The sequence below is a fragment of the Palaemon carinicauda genome, chromosome 1 (genome assembly GCF_036898095.1).
Source record: "Palaemon carinicauda isolate YSFRI2023 chromosome 1, ASM3689809v2, whole genome shotgun sequence".
NCBI classification, from domain to species: domain Eukaryota; kingdom Metazoa; phylum Arthropoda; class Malacostraca; order Decapoda; family Palaemonidae; genus Palaemon; species Palaemon carinicauda.
In genome coordinates this window covers 268,979,416-269,001,485 of record NC_090725.1, presented here as the reverse complement: position 1 = coordinate 269,001,485, position 22,070 = coordinate 268,979,416, and the positions used below count along the sequence as shown (strand labels likewise).

Below are 22,070 nucleotides of genomic sequence, written 5' to 3'. Positions count from 1 at the left end.
AGCATATCATAAAATGCTACGCTCAATAATGTAAAGAGGTTTTGTAGTACGACGAATACTGCTATGAACGACTACATAGAATGCGGGATTCAACAATCAGGTTCTTGACGGGTAGCCTATATATACGGGTCCAAGACAGTCCTGGATCTAAATGTCATTTATCTGACAATATGAGAACTTTATTTGTAACACTAATGCCTTACGTTTAAAAGGAAACGTAAATTATAAAGTATTAGCGTGCATTTCCACAATCACTAGCTGTGTTTCTATTCGGCCTAAAATGATCTTTGTAAATATCTTATATTTTACTGAGAGTAAATTCATTGGGCGGCAATTTTTAATGTCTTTTACGTCTCCCTTTTTTGAATTAGTATAATGATTAAGTTTTTTCCAAGCTGTAGACTGTCCTACCCATGTCCATTAATCTACTTTAGTTTGCTCTTTTTCTATCTCTTAGTGTTGTCATTATTCTTTCCATAGCTCTTTAGAAATAAACCAACTACGTTCCAATGAGGAGAAATAATTAGATTTTACAGAGAGAGAGAGAGAGAGAGAGAGAGAGAGAGAGAGAGAGAGAGAGAGAGAGAGAGAGAGAGAGAGAGAGAGAGAGAGAGAGAGAGAGAGAGAGAGAGAGAGGTAAAGCGTTTGGCATTTAGTTAGACATCATATTGTAATTGTAAACGAAAACTTATAGTTATCTAATTAAACGTTTGTGAAAATTATTCCAAATTTTCCAAATACTTAATTGTCAGGTGAAATGTTGTCTACAGGATTAACATTTTTTTTTTTTTTTTTGCACTAGCAATGCCCGTTCGAAACTTCGAAGTTATGAATCATATGCTTGGGATACTCTCCACCAGCAGTCGTACTTGCTTCTCACATCTATACAATGTTGTCTGCTTGTAAAGTCTAATTTTGTAGCCTATTTGATATTTCTCATAGTGTGGGCTTAATTTAGGTTTTGGATTGCCTTCAATCAAACATGGAACTAGATTAATTGATGCCACTAATAAACATAGTGGACAGTTTATGTGGTATACTTACATCTAATGGTCCAACAACTGTTCTCCCTTCACGAGTAGGTTAATTGGTATATTCCAGAAGCCATTCTATGGAAACCTAGTTTCCCATCTGGAGTGTCTATTTTCATGTTTATGTTGTCCATTGATGCATGAATTGCTTTACTCTTCATTAAGCTCTGGAGGCACACACACACACACACACACACACACACACACACACACACACACACACACACCATACTCTCGGACGATTTTAGACAATGATAGAGCAATATCTTTGCAGATCTTATTGACATGGTCATAAATTGTAATAAAACCTCACTGGCTAAGCAAAGATATTACTTTTTGACTCCGTTATGATACATATATATCCGACAGTAGCCTACAAGCTTTCTTTGATATATCATCATAGCCTCTTACGCCTAATGACGCAAAGGGCCTCGGTTAGATTTCGCCAGTCGTTTCTATCTTGAACTTTGAATTCAATACTTCTCCATTCATCATCTACTTCGCGCTTCATACTCCTCAGCCATGTAGGCCTGAGGTTTCCAACTTTTCTAGTGCCTTGTGGAGCTTAGTTGAAAGTTTGGTGAACTAATCTCTCTTGGGGAGTGTAAAGAGCATGCCCAAACCATCTCCATCTACCCCTCATCATGATCTCATCCACATATAGCACTCGAGTAATCTCTCTTATAGTTTCATTTCTAATCCTGCCCTGCCATTCAACTCCCAATATCCTTAAGGGTGAGGGCTTTGTTCTCAAATCTATTAAATCTATTGGAGATTGTTTCATTGTCATACCATGATTCATGTCCATAGAGTAACACCGACCTCACTAAACTGATATACTGTATACAGTAAAGTCTGATTTTTATATGTAATTTCAGGCGATTTGATTTCCATATTTTACTTAACCTAGCCATTGTCTGATTTGCTTTTTTTCAATCTTTCACTAAACACTAATTCTAAAGACCCAGTATTGGAGATCATAGTTCTTAAATACTTAAAAAATTATTCTACCTCATTAATCCTTTCCCCTTCCAATGATATTTCATCATCCATTGCATACTCCGTTCTCATCATCTCTGTCTTGCTACAATCTATCTTGAGCAAAACCTCGTGTGATATTTCTTACGTTCTAGTAAGCAAGCATTGCAAATCCTGTAGTGTCCTGCTAACAAGGACAGCTTCTTATTTTTCTTCTTTGTCTATATCTTTTCCCACGTCTATGTGGGGTCGACATTTCTGGTCAGCTTTCTCCATCTACCTCTGTCCCACACCTCATCACCGGTTAATCCCTTAGATCGAAGGTCATCCTTGATACAGTCCACCCACCTTCGCTTTGATCTCCCTCTCCTTCTCGTTCCCTGTACCTCCATTTCCATCACTCTCCTCCCAATATACTGTTCCTCTCTTCTCATGGCATGACCATAACACCTCAGTCTACTTTCTTGGATCTTATCTGATAGTTTTCTAACTCCTTTGGTACCCCTAATTACCTCATTCCGTATCTTATCTCTTCTTGTCACCCCACACATCCATCTCAACATTCTCATCTCTGGTAACAAGGACAGCATCATCAGTATACTCTAGGTCTGGTAAATTCCTATCACCAATCCAGTCCAATCTTTATCCACCGTCTCCAACTGTTCAACTCATTACAAAATCTACGAGGAGGATAGACAACATAGGAGACTACATTTGCTTGGAGTACTCCGCTGTTCACTGGAAATTCAATTGATAAGACTCCATTAACATTAACTTTGCACTTGCTATGCTCATGAACAGACTTAATCAAATATACATATTTAAGAGGAATTCCATAATAACGCAGGATTCTCCACAAAATTGGCTGATGCACACTATTAAAGGCTTTTTCATAGGTCACAAATGCCATCAAAAGTGGATTTCTATAGCCTACGCATTGCTGTATACAACATGTCTTAAAATGAAAATTTGGTCAGTGCAATTTCTACCTTTTCTAAATCCTGCTTGTTCATCTTTCAGCTTTTCATCAATGTTTTTCTCCAGTCTCTTTAGAATACGGATACTATATATTTTCATAACAGCTGACATAAGTGTAATGCCTCTGTAATTATTGCAATCAGCCAGGTCTTTTTTTTTTCTCATTTTCAACAACACTCCTAACTCCCATTCATTAGGTTTTACCTCTTCATGCTACATTCTACAATATATATATATATATGTATATATATATATATATATATATATATATATATATATATATATATATATATATATATATATATATATATATATATATATATATATATATATATATATATACACACACAAGTACAAAAATAAAGTTTATATGCCGATCGATATAAGATTTAATAGTAAATCATGGGAGGTCATCTTCAATAAAAGAAATTAAAACCCTTAAGTTCATTAAAACGGTAATCACATTTTTTTTTAGAATTAGAGGTAGGCATAAAATAGGTTAAACATAGTTTCCAAATTCTATAACCTTTCAGTTCTTTTTTTAATCCATATACTAGTCTATACAGGATGCAAATCGCTACCGATGAAATCACGATAGATAGGATAGAAAACGGAGAGAGCAACTCGGATAAATCGTGCAGGAGTCACCACTTTTGGGGGTTATGACTGCCAGAGGCTAGAGAGACGGCCTTGCTAGATATAAGCTCCGGACAAGCTGTGTGTGTGTAGTCAGCAAGAAAGCGAAGGTAGTCAAATTACATCTTGCAGGAACTAAATAAAATAAAAAAAATTAAGATAATTCTTCACAGCTAGGATAGACTTTAAGATATATGCAGTAACTCATCATGATATCAGAACCGGGCATCCAAAGAGAATTGATACATATCGTGTAGACAAGAATATACACAGATGGTTTCAAGTAACAGATAAGCCAAGTTATTGGACCCAAGTTGTATGCATACTGTAGGTTCGAGAGCTTTCAAATGTGTGAACCAAAGACTTCTGTAAATAACAAGCTTTCGTCCACTATTCAAAAGATTGAAGATAATAAGACTTTCAAGAAAAACTGAAGATTTTTTTTTTCTTTTTGCATTGATAATGTGGGTCTGTCAATTAAAGCTGAGTACGCTGTGCGATACTCTAAATACCGAAGACTGTATGCGGCAAATAGATCTTGTAGATCCTGTAGTACGCAAAGTTTCTCTGTGTGATAAGAGCAGAAAACATGCTTTAAATTAAGTTAATTATATCAATATTAAGCTCAATGGCTGGGCTAGACAAGATTAACTTGGCCGAGTTCGAGCGGTCTACGTTTACCGATACATTTTATAAGACGGATTCAAAAGTGTACCAAGAGTTATTAATTTGCTTTTATTCAAATTTCGCATGCATCTGTAATTTACTTAATTACATATGCAATATTTTCTGAAAATAGAACTACGCATGTGCGGAAGTAGGAGGAAGCCAACTATCAGAGAAACATCTGGGTGTCGTGATTCGTGACAGAAAATAGTAATGTTCCGTAGTGCCGAACATTTAAGATTTTGTCGTCTGTTTGTTATTATTTTGTGTCAGTCTGCCAGTCGGCAGAAAAGTCTGTGGATGTGTTCTGCAAATCAAGGAAGCATGTCCTAAATAGGTGAGATTGATAGAAAGGCTGAGGAGAATAGGAATTTTCAGAATGTAAATTTTAAAGTGGAAGATTAACAACTTTCGTTGGTAACTGTAGGCAATGGTATTCGGTTACCTATCAACCTGCCAATTAGCACTTTACATGCGATTTAGATAGTGTAGCCAATTCAACATTTATGCTTGGGCTATGTAAACTAAAGTATGTGCCAAAGCTAACGTGAATCAATGTAGTATCAAGTTATAAATAAAGGGAAATGGTCTGGCCAAGAGTCAAGGTTATTCGTTAAAATATTCTTGTTTTCACTAGGAGGCACAACAGTATTATTATTATTATTATTATTATTATTATTATTATTACTGTACAAGCTAAGCTACAAACCTAGCTGGGAAGGCAAAATACCATAAGCCCAATGGCGCTTACAAAGGAAAGTAGCTGAGTGAGTAAAGTTAATAAACTAAAAAAAGAACTAATGAACAATTGACAAAATATTTTGGAAAGCAGTAACATTGAAATAGATCTTTCATATATAACCTATAAAATAGTGTGCCCTAGTATACCCTCAAACAAGAGAATTCTGCCTCAAGATGTTGGGAGACCATGGTACAGAAGTTATGGCACTACCCAAGACTAGAGAACAAAGGTTTAATTTTGGAGTAATTTTATCTCAGAAGATTTTCTTACCAAAGTTAAAGAGTCTCTTCTACCCTAACCAAGAGGAACTTGAAGACAATGAATACCATTGATTATATTTTTTCGACTTATCAGTATGTGTGTAGAACATTGGGTCCCTAGGCCCGCTGCTCGCATAGAAAACAAGAATCCTTCCTATCCGTGTTCATCGTCTCCCATATTTTGATGTATATATGAGTATTTTATTTAATGCGGTATTATAATAGAACTACACAGGAAAACTTTACTAATAAAAAAAATTGGGTTATACAGTCTATAGAAAAACTCCCGTTTTCTTCGAAAATTACCTTTATTTCTGTTGCAAATAAATAGTTAATAAGGTATTCCCCAATATGGTATTATCCTACCGTTTTCAGGGCCAACCAGGGGTTTTGGGTGGGGAAAATTTGCTTGGGAATCGATGAATAACGGTAAAGCTAACCTTTTCTTCTCTATACATTATTCTCTGGGATGCATAATAAATACGTGAAAAATCACACAATATATGGGGATCTTCTTCCCCTGAAATATTTATTTCACTTTTGTTTACATTTCAGAAGTCAAATGCTTGTGCGTTTGTGCATAGCTTGTTGCACGATTATGAGTTTATCCTTCCTGCGCACAAGCCCTCCTACTTCTTGCGCACCTATTTCCTTCCCCTACCATATGACGACGTTTACCCTATTTTGTGCATTTATGTATGCTTGAGTGTGACGTAGGCAGTTCTGTTACACGCCTCGTTTTCGTAGGACAACACTTTGGTTCCTTTGTAACTGTGTTACATGTCGGGTTTGCGATATGGAGTCCAATGTAACAAATTGTAATGGCTGCTCTTTTGGCTATTTTGATGCTATAGCCAAGTTTCACGGTACTCCTGGTGAAGTGAATACTTTTTTAAAAGCTCATTGTGTTATCTCTCAAAAGTTAGTGTCCCAAGTGCAATTCTGACTTAGCATTTAGGGAAGACCAGAACATTTTCTATCGTAACGCTTCTGTAAAGATTGCCAAGACAAAATATAGATATAGTTGTCAATCATAAGGTAAGGAATTACCTGTGATTTACTTTATCTTAATGTAAGGATTTATTTGTGACTTACTTTATCGTAATGTAAGGATTTATTTGTGATTTACTTTTAGTTTGTGACCTGGGAAGGATGGTCCTCCAGCTAGGTTTGTGACCTGGGAATACTAGGTTATGTTAGATGGGTTTGATAGGTTTTGTGACTATTTACAAATCTCGAAAGTGTAAAATAATCACGTTTTGTTCTGCTTTCTCACACCCAAAGTCCCAGGTTCCCACCTGTGTCCATCGGGAAGGGCGAATCCATAACGGTAGAAAGGCTAATTTGCAGTGGAAATAATGGTCAAATTTGTTGAAAGCACACTATTTACTGTAGGAAAAACTGTTTATTCTGTTAGAAATGTTGTCCCTTGTTGTTCTATAATTTTACCGTTAATGTTAATTATTCACTTACTGGTGTTTGCTTTGCCGTGGCTCGCTACGCTCACAATTAAACATTAATTTATTGCTCCTCTGTTCTGGCAAGTGGTACATGTTGTGCTACATGCATTAGCCAAGTAGGTGAGTATTCTGGCGGATAAAAAATTGGTGACCCAACCACCTACATATTACTCGACTTATCTTTGGAATCATTTGATTAGGGTTATAGCCTAGTCATTTGTGTAAAGTACTGTCACTGTTTCCCATGGGGCATTCTGTAAAATCATTTTGCACCTTGATGCCAGAATTGATCCTCTAGTAGTAGGTACAGAAAAGAAGTCACAGTCCTTGAATTTTATGCTTTTAAAATGGGGCCTTTTTAAACATATAACTTAGCCGGTGGATATATATATAGCTAACGTCTTTGACGTCCGGCAGAAAATTAAAAACTCGCAGGCAATTGAAGATTGGGTAGCTAGGTGTACAACTAGCGCCACCACTCGCCAGGATACTGGAACCATTCCTCAAGTACTCAGTTCTTCTCTGCTGCTGTGGCGATAACATTGGAATTTTCTTGCTCGTGCATAACCTCCTGTTTTCTACAGCTTTGGTGAATTACTTGTTTTAGCTTGGTTGGTTTTTCTTATGACTTTTCTTCAAACTTTTTGATTTTACTATTTTTGACCCTTGCTTGTTTGATCTCTCTCTGGATATTCCAAAATGGCCGACCCTTCCCCTGTGTATAGGAAATGTGTTAAAGGCTGTAAGGCCCACCTTCCTAAGGCCTCTATCGACCCCCACTCTATTTGTAACAAATGTAGAGGTAAAATATGTCAGTTAGGGGATCGATGTGATGAGTGTGTCATTTTATCTGATACCGAGTGGCTTGAATATGAGAAGTACACTCGTAAGTTAGAGAGAGATAGGGTCAGAAGAAGCTCTTCTCATTCTCGAGAATTTTCCTCTCCCCATGTCCCGGAACCTTTTCCTCCCCCTGTAGTGGTAGTTCATGAACCCCCTGCTAGCACTAACGAGCCTTCACTGATGGACATGATGAAGGCGATTCATGCTCTTGGTGCCAAGTTCAAGTCACTTGCTACGGATAGGAATCAGCTCATGTCTCATGTTAAATTGTTAAAAAGTGCCAGTGTTAGTGATAAAAGTGCGAAAAATGTGTTCAGTGTTGCAGAGGGTACATCTTTTCGTACTTGCTGTTCACCCAGTCCTAGACCTCTTTCAAGCTCCCCAACCCCTGGGAGAAGGAATGTCAAACGACGAAAGGGAACGATAGGTTTTAATCCACGAACAGACGTCCCCTCATGAGTTGCGGTTGACGTTGCTCGTCACGATCGCCCTTATCATGGGAGAGGTGAGACTAAGCTCTCCTCATCCTCTGAAGACGTTAACGTCAGTAAGAAATCCTGGCGTCAGGTTTCCAGACCTCTCAAGAGGAAGTTGGTCCCTTCAGACCAAAGTCAACGTCCAGGCTGCAGTCATTGGAGCAGTCCAGAACGTCTGCCTTCATCGGATGAAGGTACTCCTGCCAAACGTTCCCTTATAACGTCTGGTATGATTGCTCCGGAGACCCCTTTACAGGGTCACTGTTCTGTGGTTTCGTCTGGACGTTCCAGATGTGACGTGAGTGCTGCTGCTCCCGTTGTCATCACTGACGTTGCGGAACGGACGTTACCGAAGTCATGCCCTGACTCTCTTGTGACGGACCCTAATTTTAGCATGCTGCAGGACATGCAGTTGAAACTGTCCTCATTCATGCTGTCTTACTGTCCAGCCCATGAACGACAGGAACCCTCGCTTTTAAGCGTGACTCTTCTCACCATGCTTCCAAGCGTGAAGTTTCATGTCACGCTGACGTGACCCCCAGTTTTCAGCATGCTGTCAAACGTGACGCCGATCGTCAGCTTCGACGTGATGTTGAACGTCAGTCGATGCAGTCCCGACGTGACGTCGACCTTCCTCCTCTTCCTGCTAACCATCGGCAGGTTGATGCAAGCTGTCAAGCTATTCCACACAGTTCCCGACACCTTGTTGATTTTCCACCTCACAAACACGTCGAGCTTCCGGCTGAAGTTTTTTCTGTGGAAGAAGCGGATGATCCCCTTTCCACAGATGTACCTTTGGGTACCTTGTCTGAAGAAGAGGAACCTAGATCCGCTCAACAGTCCCTGGATTTTAAAAAGATCATGACTTTTTAAGGAAGTTTTTCCTTCGCATTTTGTGCCTGCTGCTCCACGCTCTCCTCCTTCAGAATTCACCTTGGGGATGGCGACAACAGCTCCCCTGTTTACTAAATTGGTGCTCTCTCGGTCGTCTAAAAGAGCTTTGCGTTTGCTGAAAGAATTGTTGCAATCCAAAAGAAGTCTTGGCAAGTCAACCTTTGCCTTCCCTCCAGCTAAACTTGCTTCTCGTTCGAGCGTCTGGTATGACACAGGAGAAATTCTCGCCTTGGGAGTACCTGCCTCTGCCCAGGGGGACTTCTCAAGCCTGGTAGACTCTCCTCCTCGTCTGGCCATGAGACGCTCTAAAGTTTTATGGACAACCTTGGAACTCGACCATCTGCTCAAGGGCGTCTTCCGTGCCTTTGAAGTGTTTAACTTTCTTGACTGGTCATTGGAAGCCTTGAGCAAGAAAGTGTCTGTTTTTAATAATGAGTCTGTGGTTCAGATTATGTCCTGCATGGACAAAGCCATAAGGGATTGATCTAATGAACTGGCTGCTCTTTTTACGGCGGGTGTTCTTAAGAAGAGAGAAACGTTGTGCTCTTTCTTGGCTACGGGAGTTACTCCTTGTCAGAAGTCGGAGCTTCTGTATGCACCACTTTCTCGTTCGCTTTTTCCCCAAGATCTTGTGAAGGAAATAGCTTCATCGCTAGCCTTGAAGGACACCCATGACCTGGTTTCTAAAACGGCTCGCAAGGTGTTGCCTTCGTCGTTTTCAAGCAACAAACCGAAGGTGGATACCCCTGCATCTAGGTTCATTCCTCCCTTTCTTGGTAGAGCCTCCAGCAGAGACAACTCTCGCTCTGATGGAAGACGAGGTAAAAGGAGGGGAGCTAGATCTGGTCGTGGCAGAGTCTGACTGCCCACAACTTCAGACAGCAGTAGGGGCCAGATTGAAGAACTTCTGGCAGGTTTGGGAGAGAAGAGGAGCAGACCAATGGTCTGTCCTCTTGTTGAAGGAGGGGTACAAAATTCCCTTTGTAAAGAAACCCCCTCTAGTCCAAGAGCCGATAGAGCTCTCTCCCAGATACCGAGGGGACGCAAGAAGACAAGCTTTGCACCTACAGGTGTCCCTTTTGTTAAAAAAGGGGGCTGTGGAGAAGGTGCTGAACCATCAGTCTCCAGGCTTTTACAACCGCCTCTTCCTAGTTCCAAAGAACTCAGGAGGTTGGAGACCAGTGCTGGATGTAAGCGCTCTCAACGCGTTCATTCTGAAATCGAAGTTCACTATGGAGACTTCCAAGTCTGTTCTTGCAGTAGTAAGGGAAGGCGACTGGATGGTCTCGCTAGATCTCCAAGACGCCTACTTCTATATCCCTATCCATCCGACCTTCCAACACTGTCTAAGGTTCGTATATGGGAAGGAAGTGTTCCAATTTCGAGCTCTGTGCTTCGGTCTCAGCACCGCTCCTCTTGTGTTTATGAAGTTCATGCGGAACGTGGCGAGCTTCCTGCATTCGACAGGTATCAGAGCCTCCCTATACCTAGATGACTGGTTACTCAAGGCGTCGTCCTTCCATTGCTGTCTTAAGGATCTCAGATTGACTTTGGCCCTAGCGAAGGAGTTGGGTATCGTAGTCAACAAGGAGAAGTCTCAACTGACCCCATCTCAAACTATTCTCTATTTGGGGATGGAGATACGGAGTCTAGTTTTTCGGGCTTTTCCATCGCCCACAAGACTAGAGCAGGCTCTCTTAAAGATTCGTCTTTACCGGAGGAAGAGCATTTGTTCCGTATTATGTGGATGAGTCTGCTGGGAACACTCTCGTCACTGGAGCAGTTTGTTTCCCCAGGAAGACTCAATCTTCACCCTCTCCAGTTTCACCTCAACCAGCATTGGGACATGGAGAAGGGCTTAAAAGCAGTGACCATTCCACTTCCAGAGACGGTCAACATTTGCCTGAAATGGTGGAACGACAATCTCAGACTTCAGGAGGGCCTCTCTCTTGCACACAAGAACCCAGACCATGTGTTGTGCTCAGACGTCTCGGACTCGGGGTGGGGAGCAACACTAGACAAACTAGATTGCTCGGGCCTATGGACCAAAGACCAGGAAAAGCTTCACATCAACCAGAAGGAGCTTCTGGCAGTTCTTTTGGCCCTTCAAAGTTTGAAAGACTGATCCGAAACAAGGTAGTGCAAGTAAACGCAGACAACACCACAGCGTTAGCCTACATCTCCAAACAAGGCAGAACCCACGCGCAGTCCCTTTACTTAACTGCAAGGGAACTTCTGGTTTGGTCGAAGGAGAGAAACATCACCTTACTAACAGGGTTCATTCAGGGAGAAAGGAACGTGATGGCAGACTGCCTCAGCAGAAGAGGCCAAGTCATTCCCACAGAATGGACTCTGCATCAGGAGGTTTGCGAGAAACTATGGCAGATATGGGGACGTCCGTCCATAGACCTGTTCGCAACCTCGAGAAGGAAGAGGCTTCCAACTTACTGCTCTCCAGTTCCAGATCCAGAGGCGGTCCACATGGATGCGTTCTTGCTGGACTGGTCTCACCTGGAAATGTATGCGTTTCTCCCCTTCAAAATCCTTTACAAAGTCCTCCAGAAGTTCGCCTCTCATGAAGGGACCAAGTTGACGTTGGTTGCTCCCCTCTGGCCATCAAGAGAATGGTTCACCGAGGTACATCAGTCTATGGTGGACATACCAAGAAGCCTGCCAATGCGGTTAGATCTTATCCAGCAACCGCACATGATAAGGTTCCACCAAAACCTCCACGCTCTTCGTCTAACTGCCTTCAGACTATCGAGAGACTCTCTAGAGCTCGAGGGTTTTCGAAGGAGGCAGCTAGAGCGATTGCCAGAGCAAGGAGATCCTCTACCATCAGGATCTACCAGTCCAAATGGGAGGTATTTCGAGATTGGTGCAAAGTCACCTCTATTTCCTCGTCCTATACCTCTATAGCCCAAATCGCTGACTTCCTGCTACACCTTAGGAATGAACGTAACTTTTCTTCCTCTACCATTAAAGGTTACAGGAGCATGTTGGCTGCGGTGTTCAGGCACAGGAACATAGACCTCTCTAGCAATAAAGGCCTTCTCAAGTCTTTCGAGACTTCCAAGGAGCATCGGATAGTGACACCAGCTTGGAATCTGGATGGTGTCCTGAAATTCCTTATGTCTGAGAAATTTGAACCTTTGCACTTAGCCTCTTTCAAAGATCTCCCCTTAAAGACACCTTTTCTAGTGACTCTTGCTACTGCAAAGTTTAAAGTTTAATGGCTGTTTTCAGCTTCTCTGAAGTCATACTCCTATTAAAGGTCTCAGGTTTGTATAGTTAGGATAAATGCAAATTATAGTACTTACAAAATCTGTGATATTTCATGATACAGGCAGTCCATTCTTAATGGTTAATGCACACAACACCAGCTACTCATTCCATATATGGTTACAGTATTGTGATGGGTTGAAGGCTGAATTAAACTAGCAGCAGACACCAAATGTGCAATGTATTAGCACTATCTGTTGCTAGCGAACCCTAATGTAAAAGGCGAATTCTCAGGGAAATTTAACCAGCTTTCTGGTCTTCTCTTTATTGTCTTTGATAGAATTTTTTTTATTAGATTTATATAAAATGGTAGACACAAAAATACTCAGTCTGGCACCAGAAGGCCAGTAGATCTCAGATGTATGGATTGCTAGTAGGAATTGGAGTATCTCATCTTCTTTGGGGCATCTGAAGTCTACAGTATTTGTGATAAGTTTGTGATAAATAGAATTTTTTTAGTTATATGGCAAATTAGATTTGAATTTTTTTATTAGTAGTATGAATTTGCTCATTTATGATTGGTTGCCATAATTTTTTTTTTTTTCAAAAGTAATCTTTTTATTATTTTCAGGCTGGACAGCAATATGGCTTGGGCAAGTAACACCAACCCTTCAAATGGCACCTTCTCCCGTCTTCGAAACATGAGGGATAGCGAGTTAAGCTCTTCAGAGGAATGTCTAGCTTATAATGGTGGGGAATGCCCTGAAAATGGTGAGGCAGGTAATATATCAGCTTCCACATCACCAACAAGTTTGCCCTCTAATCATCAACCCAACATAGCTCATTCTACAAGTGGATCATTACCATCAGGTGAGTATAACTATTCTCTTATTTTCAGGAATACTTTTTATTATTACTAAATGTTTTGGCAATATTTTGCAAACTTGATCAATGATTGAATAGGACAGATTTGGAAGTAATTTGTATTTTTCCTAACAATAACAAACCTTGAGCTATTTATAGGGATTATACTTTTGCCAAAACTAGAATATTAGCCATAACACCTGTATTGTCTCGTCCCTATTTATCGCAGGGAGGACTAATCAGGGGACAGGTGATGGCAGGCCAATTTGAATAAATACCTCAAGGTTTGTATCATTAGGAAAAATACAAATTAACTTTCAAATTTTGTCATATGTTCCAACACTAAATACAAAACCTTTTGCTATTTATAAGGATGACTTACTCATTAGGATGGTGGAAGTCCGAACCAGCTTGCCAGTGTTTGACCGAGGGTTTTCCCATACGTGCTCCGCACGTAACAGTGAGAAACCCTGACACCTCACTAAATTTGTGCAAAGCACGTTAAGGGGCCTGAGCAGTCTGTGTGATTATGTGATATTAGCAGTGTACTAGTCTTGGTAAGACTTCTCAGAACCAAAGGAATCTTTGGATTAACCATAGACCATACCCAATCCCACCTCGTTGGGGGTATGGGGACGTAGCAAGTATATATCTCTATACCAGGTTACATAAGATAAATGATTTTACCTGCATACAGCAGAGGGCAGCTTTGCAGAGTACTGTAAGTGCTGTTCCCCCACAGGTGGGAAGATGAAAGAAAGAAAGAGCCAGTCATTCTATATCATTCATCCCAGATTTAACCAGGGTTAAACTTTGCCCTCCACTATCAGCTACTTCCATCAAGGGAGGCGTTTAAACCATTTATTGTGTAGCCACCACAGGGCCAATGGAAAACATCTCCATGTTCCTGTGGGTCATGTCTTGGAGGAAGTGGGCGTTGAAGGTCATTTGACGCCTCTTGTACACCCCCGCTCATGAAGCCTGTGTCACACAGTAGTTGTTTTTAAACGCTAGGGACATACTCCTGTCCCAAACGTTATGAGCTTTAGGTCTCCTCTATTGAGGAGAAGGATCAGGATACAATGCCCGATCTATGACTTTGCGAATCCAAGCTAAGAACGTGTTCTTGTTTATCCTTCTCTTGACCTTCCCCGAGCTGATGAAGAGTGCTGACACTCGGGGGCAAGCTCCTGTAGATCTCTGGAGGTAGCACCTCAAGTTCTTCCCCAGCAGCTCTTCTAGGAGAAGGACACTCCAAAATCAAATCATTGCTCTCCAGTCTTGGGGAGTGCCATAGCCTCTGTACCATGGTGTTCCACTGTCGGGTTAGAGTTCTCTTGCTGAGGGTACACTCTGGCACACTATTCTATCTTATTTCTCTTCCTCTTGTTTTGTTCAAGTTTTTATAATTTATTGTGGAAATATTTATTTTAATGTTGTTACTGTAATTAAGATATTTTATTTTTCTTGTTTTCTTTCCTCACTGGGCTATTTTCCCTGTTGGAGCCTCTGGGCTTATGGCATCCTGCTTTTCCAAGTAGGGTTGTAGCTTAGCAAGTAATAATAATAATGATGATAGTGGCTGTTAATTTTGATCATTGCTTATGGTATGAAGGACTCCCAATTTGAATGGTTCAAATCTGGTATCTAAGCTGCCAGGAACGAAGTCAAGTATTACCTTGCCCATCGCGGTGAATGAGAGAAGTCAAAGGCACACCATGAAATTCGGCAACTATTTTTACCGTAGCTAACACAACTGGGAGACCTGTCTTCAAGGTCAGGCGAAGATCATTTGTTTGGCGTCCAGGGTCGTTGGGGGCCACCGTTCAGGGACCGAACGATGCTAACCATGCTCCATGGAAGAGGTCTAAATTCTGACCTGGGGGCAGGTAGGTTCGAAACTCCATATGAGCAGTGACAATGCCAACGCAGAGGAAAGGTTAATTTCTTTCGTCTTGAAGGCACACGGACGAGCGGTAGCCTTTCATCGCCAAGACCGAGAGAAGTTTTACCCCTAAAGGTATCCAAAAAAGCTTTGCAACGTCGGAAAGTGGCAACGAGTGGGAAAATACCCCATCCACGACACCAGCCACCAAAGGCAGTCCTGTTAGCCGGCAACTGGAGAATTTCAGAGGTATCTGGAACATCCTTTTGCAATTTGCTATGAAAGCTTCTCCGTGTAAGGAGGTGTTGGAAAGTGTCCAGGCGTGAAGAATGTAGGAGACCTATGGCTCTGTAGAGGTGATCACATATTGCTGTGTGAGTAGATCATGTCTTGGAGGGAGTTCTCTCTGGACTTGAGTCAGCAGCTGAAAAGGTATGGGAACCATCCCGCAGATGTGAAGCAGAGCTAAGAGGGTCATTGCCAGGTTGCGGATGATCTTGCCTTGTTAAGCACCCTTGTCATCAAGTAGCACGATGTAAAAGGGCTAAAACACCGATGACCTGCCGTTGCTGAATGCATCCTGCCTTAGAGCCTGGGGATATGGGACTGGTGAACAGTAGAGCGGAAGCTCATTGTTCGTGGACGCTGGAGGAGATCCACTATCGGGGTACCCCTCAAAGTCAGGAACTTTTAGGCCACTCGATGATACAAAGATTGCCCAGGGACCACTATCTGAGTAGCTCTGCTCAGAAGATTGTAAGCACATTCCTGCTTTTCCAGAATGTATTGAGCTGATATGGAAACTGAGTTGTCTTCTGCCCATTTTGCCTACAATGCTTGAAGACAAGAGGTGCTGCGAAAAACAGGTACCGCCTTGTTTGTTCTACGTGAATGACTACCATGGTACAGTATTGTCGCTCACCAATACCACCGAGTGACCCGCCAATGCCTGATGTATCTGCTGTAGGGCTAAGAAAGGCTTCTCTCATCTCTAGGAGATTAAAATGACAGTGCCATTCGGACTCTGACCAGAGCCTGGAGGCCAAGTGGTACAGCATGTGGTCCCCCCCTTTCTTTGATGCATCTGAAGGGAGCATCAAAACCAGGGAAGGGATGAGGAGGTCAACTCCTCGTCAGAGATTCTTGTTTTACAGCCATCTTATCAGTTCTATCTCCTGCCTGGGTCCCATAGAGACCAGAGAAAAGGGAGATCCCTCGTGCTGAACCACCTGGGATCTGGCTGCCCCTGAAGAGGTTGAATTTGAAGGAGTCCGATACGAGCTTGATGAATCAGAGTGAAATGGTGACCCATGAGACGTAACCACTGCTGGCTGAAAGTGCATCTCGTAGAAGGAAGAGACTACCGCCATCTTCCGCCTTGGACACCGTCGTTCTGAGGAAAACTTTTGTAGGCTGTTGACGATGAACAACGATATCGCTCGAGATTTACTTCAATCCTCAGATTGCGGTAAACTTGAGTTGTCTCGTTGGTGATGAAGGTAAGCCACAGTCTCTCTTAGGATCAGCCAGTCATCCCGAAGTCTATGGAGAATGGAGCCAAACCTGTAGCCCCAGGTTGACACTAGGGTAAAAACTCTTGTGAAAACCTGAGATGCTGTTGAAACTGAAGCACCGCACCTTGACATGGTATGTCTGTATGATCAAAGATACTTCCTTGATGACGGATGTCATGGAATCCAGGAGTATGAATCCTAGTGGTTGAACACGCACAGGAAGTCCTGTGGACTAACTGCTTTTTTGAACGTATGCCTTCTCGCCGAACAGAGTTTGATAAACTAACTTATTCTAGGAGGAAAGGACAAAAAGTGGACACTTCTATAAGAAAACTGACTAGAAGCTCGGAGATACCTTGATGAAACACGTTGTTCTGCCAAAAAGATCTAACAATTGAGTGGAGTCCGACCGGATGTTTGGATTCGTGTAGATAAAAGAGAGAACTGCCCTTACACCTCAACAGGTGGGTGGAAGAAATGATGTGCATACTCTTGTAACTGAGTCGCAGATTCTCTGTCCTTGCCAAAAAGAGACGAGTACTCCAAACACGGAAGTAGGTATTACCCACTACAGGTCGTATAAGCCTCTCTGGAGGAGGATCCCATGGGTGGAGGGCTGAGGTTGCTTGTACAAGTTCCGAGGGAGCGTAGGCCGATGGAGACAGAGCAAGAGGAGAGGAATCCTCGCATCTAAGTTCCTATAGCTGTAACATAAGTATGAGGTGAATTTAATCCACTAGAACAGAGGTAATGAAAAAAGGAATAACTCTAGGGGGTTATGTTTCCCAATGCAGGTGTGAAGGGCTGATGAGAAGATCCAAGGAATCGGTCCAAAATCCATTACGGAGATCAGACAAGTTCTCGAACTTGTGGAGAGAAGAGAATCTAATAACCCTAAAGGATTTTGTTCACAAGATTTATTCTAAATCACAGGAGAAAGGCGGCAGAGGCGATTGGTCTAAAGACTTTTGTTGCAGCAACTAACGAAGGTCTTATCAATGAATATGTCGGCTTGTAAGGTAACCATATACTGTACCATGAAGTGACATAAGTGAAGAGGTAGTGAGCAAAAGAGGCAACTTCGTCCCTGAGGCACACAGAATGTCAGCCCACTAGTAGTAGAAGTAGTAGTATTAGTGGTGGTCGTAGTGCGAAGAAAACATTCGTGAATGCTGACAAGGACTGGAGAGTCGATGAAAAAGACTGCCAATCATATGCTTGGGCTCTTCAAAACTCAAAGAAGATGAAAGCATCAGGAACCGAATACAGTACACTGTACTTGTGAGAAACAACAAATTCCAAGAAGTGCCAAGTTTGACACTTGTGCTTTACTCTGCTCCTTGATGGAGAGTGCTGGGTTAGGTTAAAAAAGGGAGTGCGTGCAAAAATAACTCGACTGCAAGTCATGGGAAGCACTACCAAAATAGCACAACTTTGAAGAGACCGAAGGATGATGATCTGTGTTGTCTAGATGAGGATACTCTCCAAGGAACAGGGAAAGAAAGTCTTGCTGGAAAGATCAGTGTGTTTGTTTGAAGTGAGGATCGCAGCCGGTAGAGTTATGTGACCCCCCCAGAAGTTCTCCGTTAAACAAAGTTTGAAAAAACACAATGGGACGAGTCTTCAGAGACTTTTTGGTGGCCGTTGGCGAATCTACCCGCAAGTCGGAAGAGCAGTTTGTCAAAGGCAGAGAGCAACGTTACCTCGGAAGGAAAAGCAGTGAGCTGGGTAGTGTGACACTGAATAGTGGTCACTACCAGAAGTTGGGATGAGCTGTATGCAGAGGCAGAACAAGATTGGAACCAAGCAGAAACGGGAAACCAGCTGATCGGTGTTGCCTTGTTGTAGGTTCTGGAGTGCGGACGATCATAAGTAGAAGAAAACGTCAGGAGCTGGAAGTAGTTGCTGGGACACAAGAAACCTAGAAGAGAGTTGACGAGCGATGGGTATCTGACAGATGATGGCGAGCTGATAGGTGATGCTAATGGGTGACCATGGGCAATCACGAGCTGAGGACATAGCTGACGGGCAATCGAGGGCTGATAAGTGATCAAGGGCGATCACAAGCTGACAGGCGATCAGGGCCGATCACGAGCTAATGGGTGATCGTCGGCGATTGCGAGCTGACGGCATAGCTGCAGTAGGACTGGGCGAGGTGTGTCTGCTAGACGAGTCGAGTCAACTTGGAGAGGCAAGTCTGCTGGCAAGACGAGTCAACTGTCTGACCAGTCAAAGGACCCAATAACTCTCTAGCAGTAGTATCTCAACAGGTGGCTGGTGCCTTGACCAATCTACTACCAACCCAGTTGACTTGTCTCGACAGTAGATTCGCCTCGCCAAGTTGATTCGTCTCACCCAGCAGACTCGTCCCATCTCACTCAGTAGACTCGTCACATTGCTCCCAGCTGACTCATCGCACCCAGCAGACTCGAGACGAATCAACTTGGCGAGGCGAATCTACTGGCAAGACAAGTCAACTTTGTAGGTAGTAGGTTGGTCAAGGCACCAGCCACCTGTTGAGATACTACTGCTAGAGAGTTATTGGGTCTTTTGATTGGCCAGACAGTACTACATTAGATCCCTCTCTCTGGTTACGGCTCATTTCATCTTTGCCGACACATACACTGAATAGTCTGGCCTATTCTTTACACATTCTCCTCTCTAGTCATACACTTGACAAACTGAAATTACCAAACAATTCTTCTCTCAAGAGGTTAACTACTACACTGTAATTGTTCAGTGGCTACTCTCCTCTTGTTATGGGTAGAAGAGACTCTTTAGCTATAGTAAGCAGCTCTTCTAGGAGAAGGACACTCCAAAATCAAACCATTGTTCTCTGGTCTTGGGTAGTGCCATAGCCTCTGTACCATGGTCTTCCACTATCTTTGGTTAGAGATCTCTTGCTTGATGGTGTACACCAGGCACACTATTCTATCTTGTTTCTCTTCTTATTGTTATTTTGAAATTTTTATCCTCTTGTTATTTTCAAGTTTTTATAGTTTATATATGAAAGATTTATTTTGATATTATTATTGTTCTTAAACAAGTTTTTCCTTATTTTCTTTCCTCACTGGGCTGTTTTCCTTGTTGGAGCCTTTGGGCTTATAGCATCTTGCTTTTCCAATTAGGATTGTAGCTTAGCAAATAATAATTTCTGGGCTCAAACTGTGTCGCTCCATGAAATGCTCCTTAAAGCACCATTTCAAAGGTATAAATACTGCTAAATATACCACAGAAAAAAGTTGCATGGAATGCTAAGAATATATCCAGCTCGCTCACCCCTAAAGGGTGTCGGTATTTAAACTGGGGCGAGTGATACCACTACCAGAGATCTCTTTCCAATTAGACTTCTCCCTCAAAATCCCCCTTTACTACGAGGTGTCGTTCACTACAGCTACTGCTCCCCCCCCCCCCACCACCACCACTACCTAACATTCTCCCATTATTCCTTGTTAGCACCCGTGAACGTTCGGACGTGTTTTTCGTAGCTCCGTGTTATTTTGTGTTTTTGATGTCAAACGTTTTGGAGATCCATGCTCCCAAATTGAGTATTGTATTTGTCTGTTTGGGATTTCTAGGTAGCGACACACATTCATTCATTAACCTTGTTGGGTTTTATCTCAGCCGCTTTGTTGACGCTCCCTTACAGGTGTGTATGCGGTCTTTTGGTGTCGCTTCCTCAGGATCTCTTTGTTTTTTAAGACTTTTTATTAGTTCCTTATACTAATTGTAGTCTTATTTTTGTTATGGACATCTAATTCAATGTTTTGGCATGATTTTATCTTTTATTTAGGCTATTTGGGCAGTGTTAGTTAGCGGCTTCGGTCGGTATAATTTCATGCGAGAATTCTTGTTTTTTTTAGTTTTTATGGGGAATCGGAACGGGTTTTCATTAATTTTAGTCCTGCCTGTTGGGATTGGTATTTTACCCGATTTTGGAGGACTAGTTTTGTCTCCAAGTCGGCAACTACCCGAAATTGGAAGGTTTTGCTATTACTGTATTCCTTTTACGCCGTGTTCTTTTTTCTCCCATTTTACTCAATATGCCGATTTAGCCTATTTATGGAATTTCATTGTATTTTATTGTTTTTCATTTTGTAACGTATGCCATTATATGTTGTTTTTGTTTGCGTGCTTCGCATCAGGTCTTCCTCTGTGTTTCGAAGGGTAGTACCCCCCCCCCCCTCCTATCACAGTGGTCACCTGATTTCGAGCCAGTCTCCTCCCCCTGGGTGTCCTCTCTCCCCTTTAAGCCTTTCGCCACTCCCTACATAGGGGGTTAGGCTTAGGTCACGTGCTTTTAGAGAATGGGAAGTCACCCAAGGTGGGGACTGGCTCTTTCGCTCAGTGCGTCATCGCGGGTAGCGTATGCGCCTCGCTTAGTGCCCCCCCCCCCCCTCCCCTCTCTCAAGTTATCCATCCGTGTTATTATTCCTCCCGTCCCGGAGGCCCGTGATATTTTGTGATTCGTATCTACTAATGGTAGTTATGTTTCTTTGATCGGATTCAGACAACCTACTCTATTCTGATACCTTACCTTATCCTATATTTGTTACGTAATGTTATGGATGGTTGGTTCAAGAGAGAGAGGGGCTGCGACGGAGATCATAGTTTATGTCTCTGGTTATCCATCCGTGTTATTAATTCCTCCCGTCTTGGAGGGCTGCGATATTTTGTGAATCGTATCTACTAATGGTAGTTATGTTTCTTTGATCGGATTCAGACATCCTACCCTGTTCTGATACCTTACTTTATCCTATATTTGTTTACGAAATTTTATGGATGGTTGGTTTGTGAGGGAGAGGGGCTGCGACGGAGATTATAGTTTATGTTAGAGTTAATACATAGCATTTGTTTTTAGCGACGCATTTCTTCCGGCGCTACATTGCTTACGTAGCATTGGGTTTTTGCACCGGATTTTTGCATGTTTTCCGGCGCCACAATGGTATCTATTTTTGACCTTCCTGTCATTAGGTTTAATTCATTTAATTTCATGCATTCCGGAGTCTATGGACTTCGATGGTTATTTCTAGTCTGCTTGTCTCTTCTTGCTTACGCTCCCCACCCCAATCGCTTCCAAAACTAAAAACCACCATAATGGAAATAGAACAAATGCCCGGTACTGCCAAAAGCTGCCAAAACAAACTATGGTACTTAACATTGGTAAGGGTGAAGTAACAACGTCAGTCATGTTGAAATAACGAGAAACTCTTCGAAAAAACACTGTGCCCAAAAAAAACTATGCTTGCTGCAAGTCCAATTACAGAAGGATGTCCTAGAGGGCGCGCGTGGTAGGTGTCGTTGGGGAGTTCAACCATGTTATCTAGGGCCTGTCACGGCCCTCCCCATTGATGAAGGGATTATCTAAATGGAAGACAACCTGTGAATAGTGGTTTACACACGCCTTTGTTTAATACACGACACCTACAAGGTGTTCGCGCGAGGGTTGTAACCTCTGCATTCCATGCTTTTATCTTTCTCTAGTATATTTGGAAGATTTATATTAGGAAAGGTATAAGGAAGGACCTTTCTCACCGGGCGTCACAGGCCTCTTCCCAGAAATAGATTTTTCCTTCGTCAAAATCCCTTTTATACTTTTATCATGTTTGATCTCTGTTGGG

General features: G+C 42.3%; 1 protein-coding gene across 1 annotated transcript in view; it reads left to right on the top strand.

Moving 5' to 3' along the window:
* The first annotated feature begins 4,451 nt into the window (after positions 1-4,451).
* LOC137656205 (BTB/POZ domain-containing protein 1-like) overlaps positions 4,452-22,070 on the top strand; it is a 406,727-nt gene continuing 389,108 nt past the window's right edge. Inside the window, exons 1-2 of the mRNA XM_068390378.1 lie at positions 4,452-4,626; positions 12,818-13,056. Coding sequence (XP_068246479.1) covers positions 12,831-13,056 — 226 coding nt within the window. The 5' untranslated portion in view covers positions 4,452-4,626; positions 12,818-12,830. The remainder of the gene's footprint in view (positions 4,627-12,817; positions 13,057-22,070) is intronic.